General features: G+C 49.2%; 1 protein-coding gene across 2 annotated transcripts in view; it reads right to left on the bottom strand.

The window, feature by feature from the left end:
* Nucleotides 1–26,764, bottom strand: part of WTIP (WT1 interacting protein) — an 88,610-nt gene that overhangs the window by 51,840 nt on the left and 10,006 nt on the right. For both annotated transcript variants that reach the window (XM_063167629.1, XM_063167630.1), the window contains exon 2: nucleotides 7,001–7,102. In XM_063167629.1, coding sequence (XP_063023699.1) covers nucleotides 7,001–7,102 — 102 coding nt within the window. The remainder of the gene's footprint in view (nucleotides 1–7,000; nucleotides 7,103–26,764) is intronic.

The raw sequence follows: 26,764 nt of genomic DNA, 5'->3' as shown, positions 1-26,764 counted from the left end.
GGGCAGCAAATACGCAAAAGACCAATTCCAGTGTCACAAGGAACTTCTCTGGGACATGAGCAAACTCCTATTAATAGACATCTGCACCCAGGAGCACTGAGTGGCCTCAGACAGAAGTGAACAGGCAGGTTGTGACTGTGGCCATGAACTGACTCCCCTTTCCCATCAGCTGGGGGCAGGGGCTGGTTCAGCAGTGCTCCCAATACCTCAGGGTAATAATAACAATAATAACAACACTGCCACTGTGGTTGTCCCACTGGGCCTTTGGAACCAGCAGCTCTAGAACCCCTCCCAGAGACCTGGATGAGCTTGTGAAGGCTGAGCAAGGTGGCAGCACTGCCCATCATCACCTGCACTGTGACACCTTCACCAGGTGTCCCTCAGAGCTGGAGTGCTGCCTGACCCCTGTGGCTGCTCTGGGCTGGCCAGCAGCCACCAGGTGAGAGCTGCATCCCCTCAGATGCTGCACTTTGCTTTAAGCTTCTGGTTGATCTTGCCATGATTTTCTGTGCCTCAAAACCCGCAGCAAAAGCTCCAAATAGAGATGGATGGCATGCTCAAGGATTTGCTTCCACAGGAGACCAGAACATGTTCCTGGTTTTATGGTGAAATACATCTCAGCTTTGAAAGTAGAGCCTTCCAACCCTTACCTCTGCAAAGCTCATTCCCTCACACCCTCTGAGTTACAAACAGCAAACTGATACTCCTCACTGTAAAGATTCCTCTTACTGTAGTTTCTGCCATCATTGCCTCTGGATTAAAATTTTCAGCCTGAAGACACTGTGGATGACTTTATGATTTGCACACTGAAGGAGCCTGGGAAATTCTCTTTTTTAATGAGTATCAACCGGAGTGCATTAATTCCTGCAACTGTTCACCTGCACTTGGATCACACAAGCAGTCTGGCATTACAGCAATTATCCTTCAAGAAATCCTGTCATGCTCTGAAATACTATCAAGAGGAATTAGATGATGAGCTGTTCAGGCAGATATTTTTCAGCTCTTGTCTTCCATAAGCAAAATTTGCAACTGAACTCCTGCCAAAGCCAAGATTTCATACTTAACAGAAGGGACAGATGATGTTGTTGCCTGAATTAATATCTGTTATTTAAAATTCAGCAAAGCAATTTTACATATGACTAATATAACATATTTAAACACATCTAAGTGCTTTGCTGAATCAAGGCCTAGAAGAGATTCTGTTGGTGTCAGGGCTGAGACAGAATCTGCATTTAAAAACCATCCTAACAAGCTTCAGTTGTTTCTTCTAAGATTGTGAATAAAGATCTACATTGAAACAATTGATCTCAGGAAATCAGATCACTTTGGCTTCTGCCGTACCTGAAGAGAATTCTTTGACCTCTGGATAAAAACTGTCTGAGGAGCATGGCTTTAGGCAGAATGCTGTAGGAGTTCACAGAGATTTGGCAAAAATCTCCTGACAGAGCAAGGATCTGAGATGCTGAACTTGCTCAGTTCCAGGAGCAAGGCTCAGGCATCCAGCACCCATTGAACACAATGAGAGGCAGAAAAGCAGCACATGAAACATGTCCAGTAAGTCATCCACTCCTCCTTTCCATTTTAATTCTAACCTCAGCTTACTGGGGAAATCTCCTTTTGTGAGGAATTCTGTACAAGTCTGAATCAATAAATTACTGAGGGTTGTTTCCAACATTGCCAGAATCTCAGAAGACAATTAAGAGATTTACCATCTGAGACATTTTACCAAAAGGTCTAGAGGGGACAGAAGTCTCCTGTTTATTTACTGCGTACCTGAAGTACTTTCTCATCTTTCCACATCCATGTTCTCAAAGAGGGAACCACCCTCACTGCAGGAGACCCAAAAACCCCAGTCCATCCTTACACCTCTACACTGGTGAGGCCGGAGCCCCCACTGATGTGCCCATGGCTGAGAGGCTGGTTTTGGGTTTCCTCTTAATTACAAGCAACACAGACCCCCAGCAATGATGTGATAAACAATGGAGGCCATGCCTTAGATTTTAGCTTTTATATTTTTCACATTCTGTGCTGCTTTAGTGTGTGGGTCTGAGCTTCATATGAGGGGATGGTGAGCTCTCTGCACAGAGCAAAGACAAAACAATTCCTGCTCCAGCTGGGCACCAAGGACAAATGATCCAAATCTCAGCCCAAGAGCACAAACACCATGGGCTGGAGAGAGAAAAACAAGCAGGATGGGACTGGAATTGGACAATGAACTGCAAGGTGCAAATGGAGCAGAACTGATCACAGTGAGAGACCCTATGACTGGTTGTGCATTTTGGGGCCATTTTGGTTCATCTTGGATGCAGCCCTGGCTGGGCTCTTGGGCTGCCCAAGGTGCATCCATTGAGGCCATTAATAAATCCTTGCTTTATTCTTTAGCTCTGTCCAGCCTCTGTTCCAGGGCAGCCTCTCAGGGCATCAGTTTGAGTGGGAAAGGGCTCTGGGAACTCCTGGGAAGGCTCAGGAGGGCCTGGCCTGGCACACACTGCCCTCTTCGACCAGGACACCCCAACAGATGGCACCTGGCACTGGAACTGAAGATAAACCCAAAGAAGTGCCTAAGAAAGGGCTCTGACTCATGCAGAATTTCCACTTCTCTGCACAACTGCACTTGTTTTTGCTGAGTTGAAAACATTCCCTGCCAAGTGATGAAATGGGGCCTTGGAGGCTCCATCATTCATTATCACATTTCAGCCTGAGTGGTCTCCAAACCACAACTTTTCCCAAGGGTTTGAAATATTATTTTATTTATTTTTTAATTGGAGCTGGTTAAGTATTGAGCCCTTATCTAAATCAGATATCTTCAGGTGCAGAATTATTTGTCATTGGTTATTGCTTTTTATTTTCTACAAACATTCAGTTGAAAGTAAAACAAAAAACTGCTGGAGATGACCTCAGATCATTCTTGTTACTTGAGGGAAAAAAAGACAGACTAAAAAAAAGGACAGACAGGCAATCTTGTGCTTGTATTCTCACATTTCTAATTTGTGTTGCGATGGCACAGCCAGGTTGAGGTGCTGGGGGGCTCTGTGAGAAGCTGCCAGAAGCTTCCCCTGTGTCCAGCAGAGCCAATTCCAGAGGCTCCAGGACAGACCCAGCCCTGGCCCAGGCTGGGCCCCTCAGTGACAGCAGCAGCACCTCTGGGGACACTTGGGAAGGGGAGGAAATGCCCTGGAGCTGCAGCTGGTGAGAGCAGGGAGGGTGTGTGAGAGGAGCAGCTCTGCAGAGCCCAGGGCAGGGCAGGAGGGGCAGGAGCTGCTCCAGGGGCTGGAGCTGAGACCCCCGAGCCCGGGGGCAGCCAGGGAGGGGCAGCTGAGACCCCCAGCCCTGGGCTCAGCAGGGACCAGAGATCATCCCCTGCAGCCCTGGGGAACAGCAGGGACCTGAGATCATCCCCTGGAGCCCTGGGGAACAGCATGGAGCAGAGATCATCCCCTGCAGCCCTGGGCACCCCATGGATCACAGATCTCCCTGCAGGCCCCACACAGAATCAGGAGGTGCCTGCAGGAGGCTCTGACCCCGGGAACCCCACACTGGAGCAGCTCCTGGCAGCACCTGTGGGGAGAGGAGCCCAAGCTGGAACAGCTCTGCTGGCAGGAGCTGTGAGCCCACAGGAGAGCTGGGCTGGAGCAGCTCCTGAAGGACCAGGCTGGAGCAGCTCCTGAGGGACCAGGCTGGAGCAGCTCCTGAAGGACCAGGCTGGAGCAGCTCCTGAAGGACCAGGCTGGAGCAGCTCCTGAAGGACCAGGCTGGAGCAGCTCCTGAAGGACCAGGCTGGAGCAGCTCCTGAAGGACCAGGCTGGAGCAGCTCCTGAAGGACTGGCTGCACCCATGGAAGCTCTCAGGCTGCAGAAGCTCCAGGAGCTCACTGTCCCCTGTGGGAGGGACCCCACACTGCAGCACAGGAAGATGTGAGGAGCCCTTGCCCTGAGGAGGGAGGAGCAGCAGAGACAGCCTGGGATGAGCTGAGCACAGCCCCCATTCCCCATCCCCCTGCACCACTCAGGGCACAGTGGAGAAACTGGGAGTAAAGTTAAACCCAGGGAGAAAGGAGGGCTGAGGAGAAGCTGGTTTAAGATTTAGTTTTTATTTGCCATTATCCTACTCTGATTTGGTTGTTAATAGATTTTTTGGAGCTCTCCCTGCCCTTATCCTGACTCACTGCCTTTCCTTATCTCTCCTCTCCCCATCCAGCTGAGGAGGGCAGGGACAGGGTGGCTTTGGTGGGCACCTGGAGTCCAGCCAGGGCCAACCACCACATAAACACACACAGAACTACAGCATGGACACAGGTTCAGGCAGAGAGAACCCATGGGCTTCTCTACTCTGCTGTCAAAGGCTCAGAAGGAGCAGCAGTGGGTGCTGTGACCCCTCACCTAAAAAAGATCATTAATGACCACCCAATTACCTAAAGCTTGGCTCAACTTAAAACATTCTCCAAAGGGACATTTGGTCTTAATTTGAAAACAAAAAAGAATAGAGAATCTGCCACTTCTCTTGCTGTTTTGTTCCAGCAGTTAATCATCTTCATTGCAGAAAAACTGTCTTTGATTTCCTATTTGAATTGTGTAATTTCAGCCTCCAGGAAAGATTTTTCTTGTGTTTGTCTTGTACATATGAGACAACTTTCTAATGCTGTTTTATGGTTCATGCCCTTACAAGCTCCAGCCACATGACCCTCCCACAATTTCAGATACCCAAAATACACTGAGCTCTCATGATTAGCTTTCCTCCAGTCTTTGATCATCTATTTCAGTTCTTCTGGGCCCTCTCTGGTTACTCTCACCCACCCAAAGGTGGGCACCAAACCTACAGCTCAGGATTCTCACACAGGTCCCAGCAATGTCACCAAATGAACTCCCTGGTCATGAAGTGCAGTCCTGTGACAAGTCTCCATTTGGTTTTGCCCCTGAGCCCCTGCAAAGCCCTTTCAGCCCCATTCTCAGGGTGCAGGTCTCACAGACAGGACCTGCACACCCTGCTCCCAGGTCTGGCTCTACAGGCACTGTACAGAACCACTCTGGGCTTTCCATGGGTTGCACAGCCCAAAACACAGTGAGAAATGAAAGAGTTAATGCAGCACCCTGCTCCCAGCTGGCTCATGGTGATCCCAGCTCAGAGCTGAGAGGAAAAGCTCTGCTCTGGACTCCCCCTTGAGCTGAGCTCTGCTCAGGTGTTTCAGCTGCCTGAGCCCCTCTCCAGTGCCCAAACTCTCCCTGCCAAAGGGGCTGTGCCAGAGGCTGCAATCATTCCATCCAAGCCCTTCCACTGGTGAACTGTCCTGGTGGGGCCTCCAGCCCAGAGCAGCACAGTGAGAGGCTCAAAGACAACCTGGAGCATCTCCTGTGCTGGGCTGACTCACGGGAAGCGCCTGAATCACCAAATTCCAGGGAGCCAGGGGTGGGGCAGGCAATGCCTCAGGTGGACATGTCTCAAGCTGCCCCGTGGTAGGTGAGCACTGGCCACACACACCTCTCCACAACAGTCAGAACAGCTTGTTATGTGCTTAAATAATTGAGTTGTGTTTGTATTTTGCTGTTAAAATACACTTCTTGTCCCTTACACATTTTTGTCAGGAACGGTGACCTGCACACAGAACCCCATGGTGGCAAACATGCAGTCTGAGTACTTAAAACCAACATTTCTGCCCCAGAGAGGAAGCTGGAATTCACCCATGCAATTAGGTTAGGTTAATGCTGTGGACAGACATTATCTGATATCCTATTTTGTAATCCTCTGCTAAGCAGGATGCTGCTCATTTTGGGAGCCAGGAAAACAGCTAACTCACTGTCAGACCTGAGCAAAGTCATCAGCAATCCCTGAGGGGCTGAGATGAGTTCAGCCCTGCAGCTGGTAATGGTCCAGGGTCATTTAGAAAAGTCACTAAAATCTACATTCAGGTTGAAGGTTGCTTTAAACCAATATTTATCAGTACAAATCTCAGGAGAAAAGAAAACACTGCTCCTGTCAGAAGTGAACTTTACAATATTCTTCTGATTATCAACTGATTTGGTTCTATGCCAATAATATTTTACCCTTTTTCTAATCCTTAATTAATCCTTTATAGAAACAATCTGTGTTCAGCACATTCTGCTCAGAATAAATCTTTTACTGTGTATCTGTATCATAACAAGATCGTCAATATCCAGGCAAATATTTTCATATATAAAGAACCTCACTAGATGAGTGCATAAAACAAGAAAAATCACCTGATTCCTGAAAATTGAGCTCTCACACTTCCCTTGAGCTTGGTGGGAATTTGTGAGCTCTCAGCAGTTGCAGACAAGACACTGAGGAAGTCTCCAACTTAAGTTCACAATGCCTGATTTAAGGCAAACTTCTGAAAATGCTGCCCTGAATTTTCCATTTCCCCTGGCAAAGCCAGGATTTCCCCAAATCACACACAGAAACATCTCTTTCAGATTAAAAGGGAAACCTAAAAAGGTCCTGAGAACAGCAAGGAGGAAACAGTGATCTATCATCTAGTTTTCTCCCACAAAAATAAAATCTTGTAATAGCATAAGACATTTCAACACACAGATTCTATTTGTTCATGTCACATTCAACCACAAGTGAACAATTTTTTAGCACAGTGCCTACACAGAAAATGACAAATACACATGCCTGACTAGACTTGCATTTGCAAATAGAAAGTGACAAAAATATGGTTTTGGCCAAACAAAATTACCTTTTTTTTTCTATAAAAATGATACATGCACATTACAGTTCCATAAACACAAGTGATTTAAAGCACATAGTGCTTCTAACAGCCAGGTTGAAGCCATTTTGTAAATGCAGCCCTTCAAACAACCAAACACTACTTTTCTGGGCTGCTGCTTAGAAAAACACCACTGAGCACTTACAGATGGCAAATAAAAACCAACTTTAGAAGCTGGAGCCTGGTGTGGGAATTGTGCCTGGGGAAGCAGGCAGGATGAGGTCTCACTTTTGGCTCTACAGGAAGGCACAGAAGAAGGGCACAGCAGATGTCACTTACCACAGGAGCAGCAGGTGAAGCAGTTGGTATGATAGAGGTTGCCCATTGCTTGGCAAGCCTGGCTCGCTCCATACACACCTTTTCCACATTTTATACAAATACCTACAAAGCAGAAAGAGAATCAGAGTTAAAATCCTCCACAGCTCCTAAGAGCAGCTCCAGGCTGTTGATTCACAACACTCAGGAGACCCCCACCATTGATACCCTGAATCAATGAGCTCCTCACCCTGAATAGATTCAAGTGCCCAAGAGAGCAGCAGGCGGCTGCAGGGAAACAAATGCATGGAAATCAACCCAAAATGAAGGGGGGGCCAAGCCTCTGCTGGTGTTTCAATTCAGGGAGACTGAGGCTGGCTGCAGACAGAAACCCAGAGGGGGCAGGTGCAGCCAGAAAGGACAGAGAAATCCACACACTCTCTGCAAACAACTCTGCCAGGCCAAGAAATAATTCAGTGAGACCTTCACAACAAAGTGCTCCTCCACACGACATTCAACAACCACTGATAAAACAACAATTCAGCCCAAGCCCAGAGGATTTCTCCTTGGCCCTCTCCACAAACACAACACCAAGCACAGCAGTGAAAGCCACTGGGAGAATGGACCTGTCAGTCACATCTAGGAATTGTTTCATTCCCTGTGAGCAGAGGATGTAACCTCATCAGCACACCCTGGCACCTTACACCCCAGCAGCAAAGCCTCTGCCTTCCTTCTGGTCCCAGGGCAGAAATCCAGGCTGTGCTGCAGTGGGCTCAGAAATTCACCTTTAGTGCCCACCCCTGCTCCTGGGGGATGCCAGGGATGCTTCCATGGAGTCCTCAGGAGGCCAAAGCACCAGGAGACAGAGGTCAGCTCTACACATGGCCAACTCACAGGGAAGGTCATGATTTCAGTCAGCTTTGCAAAGGAGGGGGTTGGGGAATATTTAAAGCTATTTCCTCAATGGTTTTGGGTTTTTGTTTTTGAGAGTCTTTTGCCTGTGCATTTATTCCTACCTATGCATAACCCCTCTAAATTCAAACCAAGGAAGGGAATTATTCAAGGATCACTTTGGTTTTGTATCCATTTGAAGAAGAACTTAAACTCTGGGGAATCCATGTCCTCCTGTCACACAACTGAGACTACAGAGATGTCCACAGGTCTCTATTCAATCCTAGCAGGATAGTCCCTCAAGACAAGGCTGGTGATATTTTTTAAATACTGCAGTAGAAAATAAGAACAAAGATTTTTTTGCTTCAAACAACTCTAAAGAAACTGCTATGTTGTTCTATTTCTACAAGTGCCGGCACAAGCTTGGCATTAATTATTGGCACCCACAAAACTGCAAATACACCTAAGAACCTAGGAACTGCAGAACTACAGAACCAGGCTTTTATCTTCCAGAATTCTCCCCTGCTGGGCACATACTGTGTAAGTACATGAAAATAAAAATGCAAGTTCTGTGAGGGATGATCAGCATATCATGAACAGGCATCCCTCTCTTCTCCTGGGAGACATCCTTCCATGAACTTCTGCAGGCTGAGAGCTTCCACATGCTGCAGCCCTTCAGGAGCTGCTCCAGCCTGGTCCTTCAGGAGCTGCTCCAGCCTGGTCCTTCAGGAGCTGCTCCAGCCCAGCTCTCCTGTGGGCTCACAGCTCCTGCCAGCAGAGCTGTTCCAGCTTGGGCTCCTCTCTCCCCAGGTGCTGCCAGGAGCTGCTCCAGTGTGGGGTTCCCGGGGTCAGAGCCTCCTGCAGGCACCTCCTGATTCTGTGTGGGGCCTGCAGGGAGATCTGTGATCCATGGGGTGCCCAGGGCTGCAGGGGATGATCTCTGCTCCATGCTGTTCCCCAGGGCTGCAGGGGATGATTTCTGCTCCACGCTGTTCTGCAGGGGATGATCTCAGGTCCCTGCTGTTCCCCAGGGCTGCAGGGGATGATCTCTGCTCCATGCTGTTCTGCAGGGGATGATCTCTGCTCCATGCTGTTCAGCAGGGGATGATCTCTGCTCCATGCTGTTCTGCAGGGGATGATCTCTGCTCCATGCTGTTCTGCAGGGGATGATCTCTGCTCCATGCTGTTCTGCAGGGGATGATCTCTGCTCCATGCTGTTCTGCAGGGGATGATCTCAGGTCCCTGCTGTTCCCCAGGGCTCCAGGGGATGATCTCAGGTCCCTGCTGAGCCCAGGGCTGGGGGTCTCAGCTGCCTCTCCCTGGCTGCCCCCGGGCTCGGGGGTCTCAGCTCCAGCCCCTGGAGCAGCTCCTGCCCCTCCTGCCCTGCCCTGGGCTCTGCAGAGCTGCTCCTCTCACACACCCTCCCTGCTCTCACCAGCTGCAGCTCCAGGGCATTTCCTCCCCTTCCCAAGTGTCCCCAGAGGTGCTGCTGCTGTCACTGAGGGGCCCAGCCTGGGCCAGGGCCGGGTCTGTCCTGGAGCCTCTGGAATTGGCTCTGCTGGACACAGGGGAAGCTTCTGGCAGCTTCTCACAGAGCCCCCCAGCACCTCAACCTGGCTGTGCCAGCCCAGTGCAAGACACCCTTTCCAAAACTGAACTGCTTCAACAGTTCAGCAACATCAACACAGCCATCAGTGTGAGCTGTGGAGTGGGATCAGATTAATTGGGATACTGGCAAGTTTAAAAAAAGCAGTTTTCCTGTACTACAAATTCCTATACTGAAATGGAAAGACCATTCATTAAATCACAGGGTTTATTTGTGTTTATACCTTTAACTCCCTCATTTCATGCCTTGAAGGGAGATTAGTTTTCATTTATCTAGCTCAACATTCTGGCACAATGTTGCCATTTTAGACTATTTGTCAAATGAAATTATAAAATTCAAAATTCAATAAATCCATTAATATTTTCTTAAATCGTAAAAATTATCTCAGAATTTAGAGAAACAAAAACTATAACTTTAAGATTAACAGCTACCCAAGCTAAACCTAGTGAGACAAACTAGCTGCCATCCAGATCCATCAGTTTTCTGCAAACTTGTTAAGAAAATGCCAGTCCTTGGGTAAGCTCAGCCCTGACACAAGAAATGGAAATTTCAGAACATTTGTTGCCTTACCCACAGCTGCCAAGTCTATTCATTTATTTGTAACCAAATGTTATGGACAACATCCTCTATTTGCCATGAGTTAAAGGTTAACTGATCAGAGATGGGTACTGTGGACACTGTGCCTGGCAGAGGTGTCCTGTGAGCCAGCAGCTGCAGGAATTCCTCACTCTGGGCAGCAGCAGAGAGCCCAGAAGTGAGGAATGGGCTCTCTATCCCAGCACATCCCAGCCCTGGCCCTGCTCTCTGCTCCAGCACATCCCAGGCTGTGCAGGACCTGTCCAGGAGGGGCTGCACAGCCCCAGCACATCCCAGGCCCTGCAGGACCTGTCCAGGAGGGGCTGCACAGCCCCAGCACATCCCAGGCTCTGCAGGGACTGGCCCAGGAGGGGCTGCACAGCCCCAGCACATCCCAGGCCCTGCAGGACCTGCCCAGGAGGGGCTGCACAGCCCCAGCACACCCCAGGCTCTGCAGGACCTGTCCAGGAGGGGCTGCACAGCCCCAGCACACCCCAGGCTCTGCAGGAACTGGCCTAGAAGGGGCTGCACAGCCCCAGCACACCCCAGGCTCTGCAGGAACTGGCCTAGAAGGGGCTGCACAGCCCCAGGGTCACACCTGGGCCAAGCTGGTGCCACCTCAGCACCACACCCTGCTCCAAGTCTCGGTTCACTCTTGGCTCTGGGGACAGGGGAAGCCCCTTCAGAGCCCCCCAGCTCCCTGGGCACTCCTTGCCTATCTTTGGGGCCAGCCCTGGCAGCTGTTGATGATGTGGCTGCCTGGCAGGTTATACCAACCCAACCATGTTTTCCCATCTAAGCTTAAAGCTTTTCAAAGCAGAGCAGGAACCCACAGTCTGTAACTGTGGCAATTCTGTCTCTGGGCCCTTGTGCACAAATCTACTACAGTCCAAACTGCTTTGATAAATGCAGTTATTACCTCATTTCTCTGACATTGCTGCACTGAGCCATCAGAAGCAAGAGAAGGATTTATTGTGGATGCTAAACTCGCACTGGCCTCCCCAAGCAAGTGATTAGTTAGGAGCAGCTGTCAGTTTGTTAACTTGTTTTCTCCAAGAGAGCAGTCATTAACTCCAGGAAGGAATGACCACAGAGATGATTAGCATACTAAAAAAGTGCATGTAAAATTCCAAAAGGGTATTTTGGAAAATATATATGCAGCTGCAGTGTGAGTTTAGTGTGAGCTCATGGCTGCCAAGGAGAAGCCCTGATTACATGGCTGCTCAGCTCTGCTTTTCCACCAGTCCCAGCCCAGACTGCACACTGTGGGCTTGTGAAGCCCTGACATAACAGCTACATCACTTTTCCCCCTCCCCAGATTCAATTCCAAGGCTTGTTAAACCACCTATGAAGAATGTTCTGTTGCAGAGCAACCATGTCTGGTTTCTGACACTTCCCTTGACATGACTTCAGAGCAACTTCTGCCCTTATACAATTCCTTGCCCCTCCTGACAGCTCAATTCTGAGCAGTCAGCTGTACCCAGATCTTCAACACAGCAGCTGCTTTGTTTCTGCACAGGTCATCAGCTCTCCTACAGGTCTGGTGTCTCTACCCAGAAAAATGCATTGCAAGGTGTTGCATTTACTCGAAGTTGCCATGAAGGTTGGCTGAGGCAGGAGCAGAGTCACAGCAGCCTGGCTGGGGTGGAGAGAGGTTCACACCCTCACAGAGCACTGAACCAGAGAACAGAGACTGAACAAACACTCTGTGGGGCACAGCAAAGGACCACCAACAAAATGGTACTGGGAAGAGAAGGAGCTCTCAGAGCCTCCCTGCTGCACTCCAGCACATGGCCAGGGCTCCCCACATCTTCAACCATGCACTTGGCTGAGCTGGAGCACATCAGAGAGAACATCACCTCTGGACAGGGGGCAGGCAAGCCTGCAGCCCTGCATGGCAGCACAGGCACAGCTCCTGGGAGCTCACCCAGCACAGCAGATCACACTGGCACCTTCTGGTGTGCTCAGGGACCTGAGACCAAATGCAATGCTTTAGAATTACAAAGGTATCAGCAACAACCTATTTTTCAGCCTGCTGGTACTTGTAAGAGTTCCGTGCAGCAGCCTGTGAATTCCAAGAACTTCAGTTTGGGACCTGTACATCAGATCTGCTAATGCTCTTTTGGCCATGCCAGCACAGGCTGCTACTTTATACACACTTCACCAGGCAGACAGAATTAGGGAAAAAACCTGATAAATGCCATTAACCACCTTTGATCTCAGACACAGGTGGAATTCAGCCTGTGCCTGAAGCCATCCTTTTATAACCTGAAAGGTTTAGCACAAATGCAAGAGAAGTGGCACCACGTGGCCCCTGAGCTGCAGCAGGCAGCAGCTGTGGGAGCATGCACAGCCTGAGCCCCAGAGCCCAGGGATGAGCTGCAGCCTCACTGCTCTGCAGCCCCACCATATCTCAGGATCACTGCTACATGCTGCCTACAGCAGGAAACAACCAAGCCCTGTCATCAAGAGTTATGGTAAAGCTAAAATTAACAACTAACACATGGCACAGATGACTCCCTCCCTGCCTCTGCAGTTCTGGGAAAAGGGTGGATGAGCATCATGCTGGGCCACTGCAAAATCCCCTTTTCTTCTCTCAGACAGGAAAACCATCTCTACACAAGCCCCACACAAGATTCTGCACACCTGCAGCCCATCCATGGCACAGGGGCAGGGAGATGGATACCCACTGCCATGGAGAAGGGAGAACAAACAAGGAGGGAAGCCTCAGCTGCAAACCAGAAGCCGAAGTGCAGCAAGAGCTGCAAGAGCAGAGGGCTGTGAGGGGCTGTGTCAGACACCTGCAGGTGCCAGGGGAGATGCTCCCAGCCTTGATCCCACACAGGTGCTGCTCTCTTGTGAGATGTGCCCTGCTGATGAGCCAGGTGAGCAGGGCAGCCCCAGAGCAGCCCCAGCCCAGGCAGTTCTGCCCCTGCTGCTGCAGCACCTGCTGAGCTCCGGGGCAGCTTGGATCCAAGAGGTGACTTCAGGGGAGAAAAATGCTCCTTTCCTTCCAAGAACCACGGGAGGAGGGATCTTCCAACACACACGTCACCCCCAGGCAGGCACAGGGAGGAGACACGAGGCACCTGCAGGGGCAGAGCCAGGGAGGAGCCAGGGAACCCGCCCAGCCTCCAAACGTGGGCAGCTCTCACTGCAGGGCTTTCATCTGCTGCCTGCCAGAAACCTACAGATGGATTACAGTCCTTACAAGGATTCAGTATCTAACGTGAAATCTGGTACACACAAGTTATAAATAAATACCTGGACACGCTCAGCAGCAACACCCTGTGCTAGGAGTGATGGAGGGCCTGCCTGGCTGAGCTACCAGCACTGCCTCTGCCCCAGGAAGAGCAGGGCACACCACAGCTTGAATTAAGGTTGAAAATGACAGGCTAAGAAAAGTGAGAAATGCTCTAGGCTCTCCTGCCAAGCCCCAGCCCATGCACACCCCCCAAGAGCCATGAGGAGCTGACCCCATCCAGCAACACAGCCCCACTGTGTTGGGACTCCAGCTCCAGGCTGGAATCCCCCTGTGCTCCCTGCAGTGACTGTGCTGGAGGGCACCACACTGGAGGAACAACCTAACACAAATCACAGCTTAAGCAAAGCAAGGCAAGAAGCAGCCTGTGGACTGCGAAACTTCTGGTTGTCACTGTTAAACCTTGTTGAGATTGCCACCAACCTTACTTTCGTCCTCAAGGAATAACAAACAAACTGTTTAGGCCCTTGAGATATGCATCTGCTGACTTAAAAAGATCTCCATCACTTCAGTGCCTGCCTGCTACAGGAGGCCTTACTCAATCAATACACAGGAGGGATGAACGTGTAGAACTTCACTCAGAAAAATCAAAATTTGAAATAATTTATGTTTGGTTACAAGTGCAGCAAAGTTCTCATTCACTGGAAGTTTTGCAGAAGCAAAGTTCTGGGTTCTGGAAAACCTTTTATCACCTCCACTCTGCCTGTTGCTTAACAAGGCTTGTGTGGGACAAAGCTGCTGGGAGAGGTCATGGCCACAAAGGAAGCACTGGGAGCAGTTCCAGGAGTGACAGTGCTGCTCAGAGCACAGGAGCCAAGCCCTACCTGCCTGAGGGATGAGTGAGGGATGAGCACAGCCAGCAGGACTCAGCTCACCCTGAGAGCAGCCATGGGTGCTGCCTGTCCTGCTCTGTCCTTAACCCTGCTGGAGTTTCACACGCAGGGTGAGGTGATGGGCAAGTGTTTGGGAGCACAGAGGGCCACAGAAACAATTCACAAATGCCACCCTCCCTGTTTCAGCAGCTCTGAGGCCAGGGCATGTCTGTGCTGGTGGGTGAAGGCAGCTCCAGGCTGGCAGTGCAGGGAGAGAGGCCATGGCAGCCGCTCTCAGCCATGAGGAGCAACTGCTGCAAACCAGAGGGGATTTGCTGCTGAAGTCCAGTCACCCATCACACAGGGAAAGGCCAAAGCCAGCACAGCAAATGCTTATTGCTTCATACAGAATGTGAAACTGCTTCACAGAGAATGTGAAATTACTGCTCTGAGGCACGAAATGACTGCCAGTGTCTGCAGGCCCAGCCCTGGGCACAAGGCCGAGCAGGCCCATCCATACCCACCCCTCACAGTTACACTCTGCTTGCTTTAAAATACTCATTCCTTGCTCTGGCTGCATTCAGTGCATGGCAGTTCCAGGGTAATTCACACTCCTTATCTGGCATTTATAGAAAAATCTTTTGCCACTGGGGCACTGAAGCAGAAGACAGAGGAGTTGCCCTGGCTGCTCCATGGGCTGTGCAACTTTGGGTGCCTTTGTCTGGGATTCAGAGCTCAGCTGAATGCTCAAGGCTCACACTAATAATCACAGCACAAGGGGACCTGCAAATAACTTCAGCACCAAAGCAAAAATAAAGACGGAAAAAAAAAATCCTGCTTCTAAAAGTACCTTGTGATGACTGGGATAGTCAAAGCAAGGAGACATACAGCTGGGGAGGACACCACTGGGAATGAATAACTTGGAGGGAAAGCCTGTAAATCAGACTGTCCTGTCCTACTGCCCCTCCAGCGCTGAGCACCTGTGTGTCCTGCTGTGGACATGAGCCCTCCTACAGCCAGCAAGGCCCTCCAGCTCCAACCACACTTACTCTGCCTAGAGCACAGTGAGTGTAATCACATTTATAACACAGCCAGCTGAGGAGTGTTGAATTTCTAGCAGTGTAGTACAAGCAGAGGAGGAGAGGCTACGGCCAAAATTTGGAGCTGGTCCAGCTGCTGGCAGAGGAGGACAAGCAGCACAGCCACCCAGAGCCAGCAGAACTGAGCCAGGCTCCTGCAGCACTCCAGACTCATCAAATACCACCAGCCAAAGTTCCACAGTGCTCCTGGGCAAATCCCTGTTAGGGAGCTGGTGAGAAGCACCAGGGTCATCCAGCCCAGCTCTACACTCACACTGACAAGGAAGGGGCAGACCTTCACCCTGCACATCCCAATACTACGGGCAACAGAAGAAGTGGCACTTCCCAGAGGGGGATGGAAGAGATTTTCCAAAAAATTTGTACTTGGTTTTTAATTATCATGGATACTGCAATTTATACCAGTTGCTGGTTAAACCAGCTGGAATCACCTGAGCTCTGGGGTGAGTGAGATGCTTGCCCATGCCATTACCTCAGACTTTGGCACAACGCAAGGTCAGACTGTAGATCTTTTATGTTTTATTTAAGCTTTTATTAAGTTTTATTTTCCAGTGACAGGTTTACAGATGTTGAGACAGTTTTATTACAGCAAATAAACAATAAACTAAATATTTAGAGCTCATATGGCCATTGTCTTTCCTTCCTGTAATAGTACATTTATCTACATATTGCAGATTTTTTCTGTGTAAGTGACAGTGTTCACAGTACAGAACCAGTCACAAAACCAACTGCACCAGCCCCCTTTTCCAGTTTTGATGTTCTAAGTCACCTTTAGTTTCTGTCTTGGGTCTTTTCTATATTAAATGTGTCACTGACACCTCTGTGGTCTTCTGACAAAAAACCTTCTGAGATGACATGGAAAAGACAGAATCAATTTAAATACTTCAGCTTACAGAAACCTGTGCAAGCAGGTAAGAAGAGTGATACTGCAAGCAGGGAGGATGCAGCCCAAACACCCTGAACTGCAGAGGTGTCAGAGCTCAGCTCCCAGAGCAGCCTGGAGACTGTTCATTGCATTCCCCGACACTGCAGATGAGTCACCACTGGAATACATGGCAGAAAAAGGTCATTTATTACAGCTGCCTTCCTATTCCAAATGGGCTCATGATTAAACAAGGAGTCTGGTCTAAAAGTTTCCAGGTGCACTCTGCTATTTTCTTAGATAACTGTCTGTTTCCAGCAGGAGCATGACAGCCTGGAAAAGGCAGGAATTACATCACCACCACGCTACAAACCCAGCAGCTCCCAGCCCCCAGGGCCAGCACCCATCCCACATAGGTGCTGACACCTCTCACAGGTCACCCCTGCCCCAGGGAGGCCCTTCAGCATTCCCAGAAGCATAAATAGGTTTGCTCAAACACAAACATGCTATAGGTAGGTATTATACCAAGGTAATAGTGAGAAAGACTGAACTATTCACTTAAGAAAAGCTGGAAGTGACTTAAGAATCTGCCACCTCAGCCCTCTGAACCATTTTTTTTCTCAGACATTTCAAGTCCAGTGACTCAAGGATGCTTTGAGAACATCAGGAGGAGGAATGTACCTTCTTGTAAGGTACAGGAACAACCATTTCAGAAAGTAATTTTTCACAGGTTTCTCCCATCTTCAGTCCTGAAAGACCTGGTGAGCCTCAGCTTCCCCAGCCTGGTGACAGTGAGGAGCTGTCCCCTCTGAGCTGTGGGGCTGGCCAGGGAGGTGCCCAGTGCAGACAGCCACACTCTCCACTCACACAGGAAGATGCTCAGACTGTAAGAGAAGCCTGTCCTGATCCAGCAAGCTGAAAACCCTTGGGACAGCTGCTCAAACACAGCTTGAATGACATGTAAACAGGATATTCTAATTTTGCCTCCTCTACCTTTGGGAAACAGCAGCACTAAATGCTGTAGATGTGGGCTCATTTCCTGCCTGTGAATTCAGCTGGGGGGGAAAAGTAAAAGTTAGAAAATCAACATACTGCCCATGTGCTCAGCTGCTCTCCAAGGCTGACCCAAGGTGGGCACGGGGCTGTCCAGGCTTTTGTCAGACTCCTGTCTGCAGTGATTCCTGCAAAGGGGCAACTCTGAGCTTCCCATAACCATGGGAGGGCCTGAGCTCCATTCTCACCTTCAGGGACTGGAGCCAGCACCACCCAGAGCTGCAGGAGTGGACAGCTCTCCCTCTGACTGACACTGAACCTTCCACTGACACAGGCAGCAGCACAGGAGGCCACATTCCAGCACCTCAGTAAATCCAGCACCCGAATAAATCCAGCACCCGAATAAATCCAGCTTTACAACCCTTAGTGCCAGAGATAAAGATGCCACACAGTGTAAAGTACTGATAGTTAACTTCACCTTAGTGGGATCTCTGCTAGGTCAGGTATCTTCAGGTCTGGCCTGCTTTGACTTTTTGCTGCATCAAGTATTGTCAGTCCTGGATCAGGTAACAGTCCAGGGTGTGTGTCTGTCTGGCTAATTCAACACAAATGTGAACACACACTTGAACCACATCCAAACAGTATCAAAGAATGATTCAGAAATGCACAGATATTACACCCAGGACCATCCCTCTCCCTTACTTTGACCTAGACTGTTATCTTGATATGAAACAGGAGCAAAGTGGGTATAAAAGGGCAGAAATTGGGGAAAAAAAAAAAAAAAAAAAAAAAAAAGAAAAAAAAAGAAACCCACAGTGCTATTTTTCTCTGATGAAAAAGGTGTGAAATGGGTATGGTCACAACACCCAGCTAGGAAGCACATGCTGAACCTGCTTATGCCCTCAGTTATGAGCTCTCTCCCAGCCAGTGACAAAAGCAGAGCTGGCAGACTGTGTCTAAAAGCACACTTGTTTTTGCCACCCACCTTTTCTGTTCTCACAGACAGACCAGTGACACAAGTGCCTGGCTGCCCTGCAAACCTGGGCACCGAGGGACAAACATCCAAGCCACTGGAGAGCTCCTGGCAGCCCCCACCTGTCCCAGGGTTTTGGCATCACCTGCTCTTTTCACAGCCTGCCCACTGCACCCAAAGCCTGCAGAGAAACCTGCAGCCCCCCAGCTGGAGTGCTAAGCTGCTGCTGGTAGGGAACACTCCTGCAAGAGCCCTTGGCACTGAGATGCAAACAGGGAACCCCCCTGGCCTCAGTGGCTCCTGCTTGAGGGGGAAAGGATTTCTCTTTGCTCATGAGCCTTGCCCTCACAAAGCAGCTGGACCCAGCACTGCAGGACCCAGCCACACATCACAGGAGCCCCCAGAATTGCCCTGGTGCCTCCTGCAGGCTCACCCTACCCACCATCCCCATGGAGGACAGACAGACAGACATCCTCTCTTCAGGAGGGGTTTTGGAAGATGGACTCTGTTTCCTGGAAGCTCAATGCCAGACTCCGGTCCAAGGCAGGAACAAGACACAGGATGCTCTTCCCTCCCACTCCTGGCGCCCCAACACCCAAACATCTCTTATTTAGAAACTCATCAGCTCCACCACCCACAGTCATGAGACAGCAAAGGAGTTGTGGCTCAATTTCTAGCAACTCCTACAAAAATACAACTAAAGCACAGTTGAAGAGCAAACTTCCCTGGCATAATTATTCTTTAAAAGTCTTTCTAGAAAAACAGCAAAAATCACCTCCTCAAGAGCTGCATAACCAGGGAAAGAGTGAGCATATAGAAAAAGGTAATTTTTCACTTTGTTAGTTACAGTAAACACCTCCAAATAAATGTGATCTTATGAATTTCATCAGCCAAACCTCCCTCCTTCACTTTAAAAGGTCACATGAAGTGATGAAATATTAGTTAATTTATGTGTTAAAGGACTGGCTAAAAAATAACAGAAATCTATAATCTTTTCATAATTATAAGTCAACACTTAACTGATATGAGAAGCTCTATTCATAGCCACTAAAAGAAGCATTCATTCCTCTTTGCATCATCCCTTTACCATTCTGTCTTGGTGCAATTTTCAACAGCAGGTGAAACCACTAAAAATTGGGAACACTGTGAGAAATTTTCCTCTGTCTGGTTTTAATTAAAACACTCAGCAAAACAGAGAAGCAATGGAGAGAGGCAACCATTTCCACCTCAGCTGCTGCTTGTGACCCATCCTTGCAGAGCCCAGTGCAAAGGCAGGGCTAAAGCAGGGGTTCCCACTAGGATCATGCCAAGAGCAATAAAGGGTAATTCACATCTGATTATGAAATATCTGGTAGTTGTTTGGTGCCCTTTTAGGTTTCAGGGCATCCACCTGAGAGGTGGGCACTGAAGGGGCTGCCTTTGGGAAGCCTGGAGGAGAGCTGAGCTCCCACAGGCTCCCAGTGCACAGAGGGACCTTCCACAGGCACTGGCTGGGAGCTGGAGTGTCCCCCCACCCAGGACACCCACAGCCAAAGCTGGCACACCCCACTGCCAGCCCCTGCTTCAGACACAGCTGCTGAGGGCAAAGTGCCCAGACACCCAGGCTGCACCAAGCCCAGGGCACCCAGGACATGCAGGCAGCTCCAGGGTGCCCAGGATCCACCACTCAGGGTGGTTCTGATCCATGATCATGACAGTGTTCACAGTGGTCCAAGGAAGAGGGAAGAGACCAGGATCTGACTCCATGTTTCAGAAGGTTTGATTTATTATTTTATGATATACATTATATTAAGACTATACTAAAAGAATAGAAGAAAGGATTTCATCAGAAGGCTGGCTAAGAATAGAAAAAGAATGGAATGATAACAAAAGCTTGTGGCTCAGACAGAGAGTCTGAGCCAGCTGACTGTGATTGGCCATTAATTAGAAACAAGCACATGAGACCAATCCCAGATGCACCTGTTGCATTCCACAGCAGCAGATAACCATTGTTTACATTTTGCTCCTGAGGCCTCACAGCTTCTCAGGAGGAAAAATCCTAAGGAAAGGATTTTTCAGAAAATATCATGGCTACAGATGATGGTTCTGATCCATGACCCAGGATGGTCCTGATCCATGACCCATGATCCAGGGTGTTCAGCCTGAACCCCAGCTCCAGTTGCTGAGGTTTCCTTTGCCAAACACCCAGCCTGGACCCCAGAGGGCCTCTCTGCAGAGCTGCTCCCAGCACTGGGTGAGGCTGTGGCTCCCCACGTGCAGGACTTGGCTTTTCCCTGGGCTGAATTTCCTGAGGTTCCCATTCCCACATGTCTGCAGCCTGTCAGGGTCCTGCTGAGCACCACCACATCCATCCCATCCATCAGTCCATGTGTACCCTCCATGGGGGTACAATCCACAGCCTGGCTAGAGGGACACTCTGTGCCATCATTAATGAAGATGTCAAACACTGCTGACTCCAGAACATAGACTGCTGAGGGGCACCTCTGTCATGGACAAATTTTATGAAAAATCCTTTTGTTAAGACCTTTTCTCCTGTGAAGCTGGGAGGCCTCAGAAAGGAAATGTAAACAATGATTATCTGCTGCTGTAGAATGCAACAGGTGCATCTGGGATTGGTCCATGTGGTTCTTTTTAATGAATGGCCAATCACTGTCCAGCTGTCTCACACTCTGGTCAGTCACAAGATTTTATTATCTCTCCTTTCAAGCCTTCTGATGAAATCCTTTCTTCTATTCTTTTAGTAAGTTTAATGTATCATTTCCTTTTAGTATAATATATATAATAAAATAATAAATCAGCCTTCTGAAACATGGAGTCAAGATTCTTGTCTCTTCCCTCATCCTGGGTCCCCTGTGAACACCGCAATACAGCACCAGTGACTGGCTCCAGCTCAGCCTCATCCTGCTGGTCCCACCTGAGCTCAGCCACTTTTCAGTCCCTCTCACAGCCTGTACCTCACCAGTTTGTGCAGAGGGATGCTATGGGTGACAGCATCAAAAGCTTTATTAAAGCTGAGATCAAGCATCACTGATTTCCCAAGATTTTCATCCCAGAAGGCCAGCCCAGCACCCCTGGCCATGTTTTTCCTGGTCTTCCTTTCTCTCACATACCTGCAGAAGCACTTCCTGACTTCCCTGTCTTTCACCAGGGCCAGCTGCAGATGTTGTGTCTCTGGATATTCCCCAGGTCAGCTGTCCCTGCCTCCATCCCTCACAGATCACACAAATCCTTTCCCTTTCAGAGCCCCTTGCTCACCCGTGCAGGCCTCTTGCCACTTCCTCCATGTCAGGATGGACCATTCCTGAACCTGGACACTGCAAGCCTTGAAGAATCAGCCAGTTTTCCTGACCCCTTTTCACTTCTCCCAACCTACTTGAGAACTCCTGTAGGCCAGTAAAAAGCAGAATTTATATATGAAATATTCAAATTCAGTTCAGTCCACAGAAATGCTCTCCCCTGTTGTAGGTACTGGAGACTTCAGCTTCCAAGTAAATCTGGCTCTGTCTAAACTCAAAGCAAAATGACATGGCTAAGTAAAGAGCTACCTGTGAATATTTACACATTAAATGCCTACTTAGAGATTTAACTCTCCACTGGATTCTCTTTGGACTTAAAAATAAGCATAAATGCATTTCTGAGTCTGACCTTTGATCAAAACATTTGAGATCCATGTGTAAATCACTCAGCTGGGATTTTTCCTTCTCATGTGTTAAATCACTGCAGCACAACCTAATGCAAACATTCCCTTAATTGCACAAAAGCCCTTTTGGAATCTCTCCTTTCACTGTATTCACCAAGAAATGGGTTCCTCAATGCTTCCTTGCAAAAAAACCAACAAAGCAACTAACACAACCCACAAAACTTGTCTTTTGAAAACTAGCTAAAAGAATTAGTTTAGTTGTTGGGGGGTTTAAAATTTATTTCTGCCTGAAAAAAAGCAAACTAGAGCCTTTGTTTGCAGATGAATATAACCTCTTCTGTAATTATATCCATGAAAATAAGGGCAGCTTTTACCAAATCAATGATGAAACTCTCCACTGTGCTTTCTCTGTAAGGTTAAGAGTGAAGTACAGAGCTGGTGCCTGTGCATCCCCTGCTTCTCCCACTGGTGCCTTTGAGAGATGAAGGATTTTATAATTCCTCCAGAGGAGTCAATTGTCCCTCTTAGATAAGGAATCATTGTTGATCCTCATTGTTGTGCCTCACTCTGGTACCAGTCACAAAACATCTTCAGCGTCTTCTCTGCTTGTCTCCCACCACTGCCAGAGAGACATTTCTTCAAGCAAAGAAAAAAAAACAAAAACAAACCAGCCCTGCAGAGATCACTCAAAATGGTTGTTCCCCATTGGTTTTCAGCTGGTGGAGCCACCACAGCTTTCATCCTGCAGTGGAGCTGTGACTCAGGCTGGCAGGAATGGCTGTGCAGGGAGGAACACTCATCCCCTTCCTGTCCTCCCCTGGCCCAGCAGCCACAGAGTGGCCAAGGAGCTGCTGCTCCCTGTTCTCTGCAGCCAGGCTGAGCTCCCAGCCAGCACCCAGCCCTCCAGAGCTGGCAGCAGGAGCACCTCCAGCTCAGCCCTGAAACCCTGGCTGTCCCCAGGCCCCAAACTCTGTCCCCTGCACGACACTCGCCACCACTTCTTCATGACCTGATCCTGGAGCTCTCTGAGAGAACATCTGAACTATTTTACTCCTTTTGTGGATTGCCACCTGTTCTGATCTCTGTTTTCCAGCCTGCACAGAACATCCTTATCTCCTTCTTCCCCCCCTTTTGGTGCTTCCAAGCTTGTGCCCTGCCCTGGGCTGCAGCATGGGCACAAACATGCTGCTGTTTGCTCCCCAGTGGTCCCACTGGGCCTGGAGTCAGTCTGACTTAATTCAGACCCCGAGATAACACCTACTTTGTTGACTTAAGTCAACTGCTTGGTGAGAGACTGCAAGCTGCATGGTACAAAAAATTCAAACAGAAATTGATTTGCAGACTAATTGGACACTTTTGGGCAATTTTTCTGGCATTTTTTGGGGGAACAGTAGTGTGCATGAAGAACTGAGCCTGCACCAGCAGCACATCCAGCTCCCAGATCTTCCTTAAAAGCAGGAATTAACTCTACTCTTTAGGGAGATGTTTTACACATGGTTGTCACCTGGGTGTGCAGTTCTTGTCTCTTTAGAAGGGCACACTCTCATTCATCTTACTGCATTGTGGCTGCACTCCCAATCTAATTTACAACATGTACAAGCTAAACTGAAGTCATGACCTAACATTCCCTCACAGTGCCCCATCATTTGGTTCCCTGATCAAAATGAAAATGGCCCAAATTAAAAACAAAGTGAGTTTATAGCACTTTCAGCCCTGGTGCTGGCAGTTCTGGACCAACAGACATTGCCTTGAAATGGCAAAACCCCAGAAAACACTTAGGGGAATGCAAATATACAGACATAAGCTTCATAATAAAAGTGAAATAATGCATTTCTCAGAAACTTAAGCAAATATTACCATGTATCTGCCAGAACTCCCAGCAGCCTCCCTGCTTTTTTGGGTTTTTTTAATCAAACTTCTCTCTTGCCTTTCCATGTTGTATGGGAACATTAAGTTAGAATCTCCCCAATGCACACTGGTGAGCACCCAGTGGGCACTCCCAGAGGGACTGACCCTCTGAAGAGATGTTCCCACACACACTGCACATATCTCTTCCTCTCTCCTTTCAAATATCACAGCCAAGTTCACAGCAACCTTGAGGACCAGAGCAAACAAGTCCTTAAAGAAGCCCACACAGACCTTGCACTTGGATGTTGAGAGGGAACAGGAGCCAAAGCAGGGACAATCCCACCCCAGAGAGCAGGAGAGGAACTCTGACCATTGGGATCAGCCAGTGCACATCCCCCTGGACCAAGTGATAAAGCCACACCTGGGGCAGGGCTGGGAACTGCCCAGGCAGGCACTGACCCAGCTGGGAACAGAGCCCTAAATCAATGCTCACTATTCAAGGGGCACTTTCTCAGAAAAATTAAACAAAGTCCTTCCCCCTAGACTTGAAATGCACTTTTTCTCTGACCTTACAATAATCTAACCCCAAGTTTCCCAATTCTGCCAGTCCAACCAAGCAAAACACCCAGTGATTTGCCACAAAGGAGTCCAGGATTTGTCCTTCAGCTCAGGGGTTTTGTTTTGTGGGTTCATTTACTTCCCTCTGGTGAGTTACAGAAGTCAAGGAGACAGAGTGAGATGTGGTGTCCAGCCAGGCCAGGCCAGCACATGGGTTTGAGCTGCTCCCTGCTCCATCCCTCCCCATGGGGAAGGCAGACAAACCCCTGGAGGTGGGAGCAGGGTGGGAAGCAGGGAAAGGCAGAGCTTCACACACTTGGCACACCAGGAAGCTGATTTGCAAGTCTGCACTTGGCACAACTTCAGAGTGTTTTCTCTGGGGCGGGCTCTGTACATCTCCTCTCTCTGGGCTGGTTCCTCACCAGCCTGGATTCCTCCCAGGTGGGAAAGAGGGGCTGGGAAAGCCTTTTCCCAAAGGAGCCACCATCACAGCAGGCAAGGCTGTTCCAGCCTAACCCAAGCCATCCCTTCTCTTTATACATTTTGTCAGGGAGGTTTCTTGGGTTTGCTTTTTAAAAAAGGCATGGTCTGGCACTCCAGTCATTCCACCTCACGTGGAACAGCCCGACTGCTCTCAGGAAATGTGGGATTTGGTGAGGGAATTGCCACATCTGCACTCTGCCAGAAACTCCTGCAAGGGGCAAACCTCATCTGTGCTGGGCTCAAAGCCCCAGCCCAGAGCTGCTGGAACCCTGGCTACTGAGAATGTCAGACTTTCTGTGCTGCCAGGCACTGACCCCCAGGAGAACACTACATTGACCTGAGGCCATGGAGAAGGCTTCCAAAATAATAATAACAACAGAAATAACAGGAAAATAACCGGAATAACAGAACTAAGATTATGGGTGTGTAGTTTAAATAGGAGCGTGTAACATCACATGGTAGAAAACTCAAGAGTTTAAGGTTTTAGAATATAGTAACATATACAAAACAGAATGCTGTGGATTTGAGTCCTTCCCTCTCTCTGAACTGGCAGGGACCAGCTGCAGGTGCTGCTGCCCCACTCTCCATGAACAGCCAACCCCCCCAGCACTGTCACTGCCACCACCCTCACACAGGAGGGTCTGCCTCAAAACCAACACGTGGAAAGACTGGGAGATTCCAACAAAGCAAAACAAGCTTTTTTCTAATTGTTTGTGAAACTGCATCTGAGTCTAGCACCTGGTGACTGCCAACATTTCATTAATAAAGACATTAAATAAGAATAGGCTGGACCTATTATTTTGCTGCAAAAAAAGAAAAAGGCAATCAAAGGAACAAAATGGCAAGAGCTCTCAGAGCCCCAGGACCTCACTGAGCACAGGCAGCACCAGGGGGATCCCTAGAACAGCCAGGGGGATCCCTAGAACAGGAACAACTGCGGTTCATGTGCATCAGCCCTGTCTGTGCCTGGAGCTGTGCTGTACATCCTCCCCAGCTCTGGGTTCCTTTAAGGACCCCTGCTCTGGGCAGATGACAAAGGAAAAGCAGAGGATGCACGATGCACATCTGGACACAGCCTCCATCCCATCCACTCGTCCTCCACCCCACCCTGACAGCAGAGCAATCTGGGAGCTCTGTGCCCAGGAGTGACTTGGTACAAGCTGCAGAGGTCACAGGACACAGAGCACCTCTGCCCTGTCCCATCCCACAGGCTCGCCCTGCTCACAGTCACCAATCTCCTGCAAACTGCGGCACAAGCATTCACCTGCTGCAGCACCAGGTTCCCAGGCAAACAGCACAGAGCTTCCACAGAGCACAAAGCAGGGACACCTGGGACCCTCCCTGGCTGGGAGGTGCAGGGGCCAGGCAGGCAAACACGGCCAGGGAAAAGCACTGGTGTGAATTTCCTCGTTGCCTGATCTCTGTGTGTAATGAAAGCAGCTCCAGATGAGTCCCAGCTGTCAGAAACAAGTCCATCATGCCACCCATGACTTCAACAGGACTGTCACTCATGAGGCAGCACTGGGTTTATCAGATGTTCTCCATCCTCTAAATAAAACTGCAGGAAATCCAAATGCCTTGCATGAATTTTATTTTGAGATGTCTTGAGGGTTTTTCCCACCCTGAGCTGAGCCCCCCAGGTCTGCACCCAGGTCATGGGGGTTTCCAGCATCACTGGCTCTGCACCACTGCAGCTTTGCAGGGCTGCACTGCCAAGGCCCAGCCCTGCTCCAGCCAGGAACAGGTACAGCAGGCCAAGAGACTTTGCAAGACAACCAGCTACTGACATACACTTCAAAAAAATTACATGCTTATTTCTGAAACCAGCTCCAAATATGGGCTCCAACACACTTGATTGGTGTGCAGGTCTGTTTCCTATTGAGTGTTTAGATTTGGGAAACATGGCTTTGATTAAAAATGGGCAGCCCACCAACTGCAGAAAATTTTCACATAACTGCCTGGCAAAAACAAAACAAAACAAAAAAACAGAGCTGCAACAGTTATTGCCATTGATCAAAACCTCTGCTTTGCTCCCTGAGGAATTGCCAGTTTGCCCCACCTGCACCTGAGGATGCTCAAGGCTAACAGCACTGCCACAACACAGAAGAACATAGAGAGCCCAAGATTTTACCAATTACAGCTCTCTCCACTGCCTGCTATGCAGTTGTCTTGCCTTAGTGAGGTTGC

Source organism: Melospiza melodia, chromosome 13 (genome assembly GCF_035770615.1).
Source record: "Melospiza melodia melodia isolate bMelMel2 chromosome 13, bMelMel2.pri, whole genome shotgun sequence".
In the NCBI taxonomy this organism is placed as follows: Eukaryota; Metazoa; Chordata; class Aves; order Passeriformes; family Passerellidae; genus Melospiza; species Melospiza melodia.
This window is presented reverse-complemented; position numbering and strand designations above follow the sequence as displayed.